The sequence below is a fragment of the Nansenia antarctica genome (genome assembly GCF_963989245.1).
Source record: "Nansenia antarctica genome assembly, chromosome: 4".
Lineage (NCBI taxonomy): Eukaryota > Metazoa > Chordata > Actinopteri > Argentiniformes > Microstomatidae > Nansenia > Nansenia antarctica.
Window position 1 is genome coordinate 5,974,769 of NC_137689.1, and position 5,000 is coordinate 5,979,768.

The 5,000-nt window shown below is 49.0% G+C and overlaps 1 protein-coding gene across 1 annotated transcript in view; it reads left to right on the forward strand.

The window, feature by feature from the left end:
• plekha7b (pleckstrin homology domain containing, family A member 7b) overlaps nt 1-5,000 on the forward strand; it is a 106,953-nt gene that overhangs the window by 73,006 nt on the left and 28,947 nt on the right. The window contains 1 exon segment of the mRNA XM_080529855.1: nt 2,279-2,454. Coding sequence (XP_080385981.1) covers nt 2,279-2,454 — 176 coding nt within the window.

Consider the following 5,000-nt stretch of genomic DNA (forward strand, 5'->3'; position numbering starts at 1 on the left):
CTCAATAGGGTTAATCTCCAGACGCTAGCTAGCTTAAGAACCCAGCTCCCCTTAATGTAGTCAGGGGGGGGCCTTTAAAGAGATCCATCAAGGTGTACATGCTAAATAGACCGGAGGGCAGGCTAATTAGCCCTGGTACCTCCACTTAAACTCATGTTGGTTTCACACCCGTTTGACATGCCTCTGTGTTAGGGAGTCAATGTGACATGCCTCTGTGTTAGGGAGTCAATGTGGGAGAGTGAGTTGTACTCGTGGGAGAAATTCCCGTCTTTCTTAATAGGGTACAGTGGAGTATTGAGACCGTTTGGATTATGGATAGACGTGTGTGCGTGCGTGTCTGTGTGTGTGTGTGTGTGTGTGTGTGTGTGTGTGTGTGTGTGTGAGTGAGTGCGTGCTTGTCTGTGTGTGTGTGTGTGTGTGTGTGTGTGTGTGGTGCGTGCGTCCGTGCGTGTGCATGTGTGCGTGTCTGTCTGTCTGTCTGTCTCTCTGTCTCTCTCTGTGTGTGTGTGTGTGTCTGTGTGTCTGTGTGTGTGTCTGTATATCTGTGTGTCTGTGTGTCTGTGTGTCTGTCTGTCTGTCTGTCTGTCTATCTGTGCGTGCTGCGTGCGTGTGTGAGTCTGTGTGTGTGCCCGTCTGTCTGTGTGTCTGAGTGTGTGTCTGTGAGTCTGTGCGAGTCTGCGAGAGTGTGTGTGTGTTGAGCCACTGCCAGCAGGGTCTGAGTGAGTGAGTGTGGATACAGTGCGTATGGACCCCGTGCCCTGGGTCTGGCTGTACAGTCTGTTGTGTGCTCTGGGCTCTGTGTCCATTCAGCAGTTTCCTCTGGGGGGGGGGTCTGGGCCGGGGGGGGGTTTCAGTTGAGATCATCAGGCTCCAGCCACGCTGCTAGAGAAAACACGACTCTGCAGTCAAAACAAGCTTTGTTCGACTCCACCGCCAAGCAGCAGAGCTCCAGAGCATCACACACTGCGCCAACACTGCAACGAGATTACCAAACATGACACGGCTTCCCCCGGTACAGCAGTAGACTGTGACTGGACGCACTTGTACTGTTATACTGTTACACAGAATCACGGTTAACAGTGCTGTAGGATTGAACGGGTTGCTATGGGAAAGGTACGGGTGAGGGGGTTGTGTAGTGGTGTCGGATGGTGTCGGTTGAAACTGGGAGTTACTGGGAGTTACAGGGAGTTACTGGGAGTTACTGGGAGCTAGTGGGAGTTACTGGGCAGACTGGAGGCTGCTGGGTAAAAGACTGGGCTAGTAGCTAGCTGTCTGGGACGGTGTAAAAAGTGCTGAGCTGGGTTGTAATTGGCCAGTTGTGCCCCCTACTGTGGTGCGATAGGGGGGGGGGGGGGGCAGGATTAGCCCTGTGGACGCAGGGGGGGGGTGGGGGGGGGGGGGAGATTTAGGGGACAGACAGGAGGTAGAGCACATTACACTGTAGCAGCTCCTCTAAACCTCCACAGCTAAAATAACCAGGGTAAGAGGCTTGGTATGTGTGTGTGTGTGTGTGTGTGTGTGTGTGTGTGTATGTGTGTGTGTGTGTGTGTGTGTAAGTGTAAGAGAGTGTGAGTGTGCATGTGCATGTAAGTGTGAGTGTGTGATTGTGGGTGTGTGCGTGTGTGTGTGTTTGTGCGCGACGTGTGTATGTTTGTGTATGTAAGTGTGTGTGTGAGTGTGAGTGTGCGTGTGCGTGTGTGTGTGTGTAAGTGTGTGTGTGTAAGTGTGTGTGTGTGTGCGTGTGTGTGTGTGTGTGTGCGCGTGTAAATGTGTGTGTAATTGTGTGTGTGTGTGTGTGTGTGTGTTAGCTCAGTCGGGTTTCGTTAACATCATCTCTCCATGCTAAGAAGAGTCTGCAGTGTATTATTGATCTTTTCCTTGTGAAAATATGCAAATAGGAAAAAGTGGCTGTTTGAGTCTAGCTTTTAAACCTGAACTACTTCATGTGTGGCCTATGTTTGCATGCTAAACAGCTATAGCAAAGACCAAAGACTTTCCTTTTCGGTGCCTTTAAACGCCGTCATATGATCTGCTGTATCAAAGCAGCATGGTTGTCTTTCCTTCAGTCAGTGAAGTGAAGTTTGGCTAACGGCACCTTCGCTAACCTTAACTTTCCCCTCCCTCTCTCTCTCTCCCTCCCTCTCTCTCTCCCTCCCTCCCTCCCTCCCTCCCTCTTTGTGTCTCTCCCTCTCTCTTTGTGTCTCTCCCACCCTCTCTCCCTCCCCCTCTCTCCCTCCCTCTCTCTCCCTCTCTCCTCTCTCTCTCAATCTCTCCACAGGCCAGCCACACGGGCATGCGCTCCTACATCTACAACAAGAACTCTGTGATCGGCTCGCAGGCGGAACACTGTGGGATGAGGACGTACTTCTTCAGCGCCGACACGCAGGAGGACATGAACGGCTGGATCAGAGCCATGAACCAGGCCGCGCTCATGCAGAGTCACGGCATGAAGAGGTCAGTCAGGTCCCCCCCTCTCAGCGCTCCCCCGTTGACCCCTAGCTGTTTCCCAGAAGACTTTGATTTGATCTTTATTTGATCTTTATTTATCTCGAACATTTCAACCATAAAAACACACAAATGTGTAATAACAAAAAATAAAAATAAAAATAAAAAAATTAAATAAAATAAAATAAGATATAAATTAAAATAAAATATATCTTCCTGACATGGAAGTAATAGTCAACAATGGTTTTGTTCGAGAAGGGACAGAAAGAAGCAAAGCTTATCTGGTCCTTCCCCTTCCTTACACTATCATATTATTATGCAATAAATTATCTATCAATATCAAAAATAATATACCTATCCACTATAGCAAAAGATAACAAAATAATTACTACTACTAATATTAAAGACCCTGTACTATCTCCCAGTGGTGTAGTCTACGTGATACGCAGGACTACTCCGTATACCCACTAGGAAAGGCCAAGGATTTCCGTATACCCACTTAAAAATGTGTGAGGATACGTAACGGCACTTCCATTCATAAAATTCACCCCGTCTGTGTTACGAAGCACTTGACTTTTGGACCATTTGGGACTGACTATAGCGTCATATACCATCAACGGGGGGAAATGCGACATGAAATATGTCAAAATGCAGCACTATCATGCACAGATCAGCCTTATAACGTAATGTAATGTTAGATATATATAACGTTAGACAGGGAGCGCAGATGTATTTTTATAGCGTTCCGAAATGAACGATATGAGGCTGGGAGGGAAAAATCACAGTATACCCACTAGAAAAAACTAGACTACACCACTGCTATCTCCACTAGTCCACAGTCATCACCGGTAGTCACCACACCTCCCAGTTCAAACAGGGACCCCCCTAACCCTAGTATCTCTCCCGGTAGATCCGTCTGAACTCTGCTCTCTTCTCTCTCTTCTCCAGTGCCTCACATGGCCCTCTCTCAGTGCCAAAACAAGCTCTGTGTAGAAGATACAGTATCTTTTAACCTAGCATTTCTGAAGTGCCCTAATTGTGTCGTTTGCGTGGTTTGGCTTGGTTCGGCCTCTCTCAGTGCCAAAACAACTGTATGTAACCACTTGTTTCTGTGTCTGTGAAGAAGATACAGTATCTTTTAACCTAACATTTCCGAACTGCCTAATTGTGTCGTTTGGCTGTCCTGGTTTGGCTTGGTTCGGTCTGGCTTGTGAGCCGTCGACCACCACAGGCTCAACACGGCTCTAACCGAGGCCTGTGTTGGGGGGAGTGTTGGGGGGGAGAGTGTGAGAGGGTGGCAGCTGGCCGGCTGCTCGTTGGATGAGTGCCGCTCCATATCCTCCTGCCAGCTGAGCTTGACAGGCCAGGGCACAGAGAGACTCTACCACACAGAGACTCTACCACACAGAGACTCTACCACACACAGAGACTCTACCACACAGAGACTCTACCACACACAGAGACTATACCACACACACAGACTCTACCACACACAGAGACTCTACCACACAGAGACTCTACCACACAGAGACTCTACCACACACAGAGACTCTACCACACAGAGACTCTACCACACAGAGACTCTACCACACACAGAGACTCTACCACACACAGACTCTACCACACAGAGACTCTACCACACATAGACTCTACCACACAGAGACTCTACCACACACAGACTCTACCACACAGAGACTCTACCACACACAGACTCTACCACACAGAGACTCTACCACACACAGACTCTACCACACACAGACTCTACCACACACAGAGACTCTACCACACACAGACTCTACCACACACAGACTCTACCACACACAGAGACTCTACCACACACAGAGACTCTACCACACACAGAGACTCTACCACACACAGAGACTCTACCACACAGAGACTCTACCACACAGAGACTCTACCACACAGAGACTCTACCACACAGAGACTCTACCACACAGAGACTCTACCACACAGAGACTCTACCACACAGAGACTCTACCACACAGAGACTCTACCACACACACAGACTCTACCACACAGAGACTCTACCACACACAGACTCTACCACACAGAGACTCTACCACACACAGACTCTACCACACACAGACTCTACCACACAGAGACTCTACCACACAGAGACTCTACCACACAGAGACTCTACCACACAGAGACTCTACCACACAGAGACTCTACCACACAGAGACTCTACCACACACAGAGACTCTACCACACAGAGACTCTACCACACAGAGACTCTACCACACACAGAGACTCTACCACACACAGACTCTACCACAGAGAGACTCTACCACACAGAGACTCTACCACACACAGACTCTACCACACAGAGACTCTACCACACAGAGACTCTACCACACACAGACTCTACCACACAGAGACTCTACCACACAGAGACTCTACCACACACAGACTCTACCACAGAGAGACTCTACCACACAGAGACTCTACCACACAGAGACTCTACCACACACAGACTCTACCACACACAGACTCTACCACACAGAGAGACTCTACCACACAGAGACTCTACCACA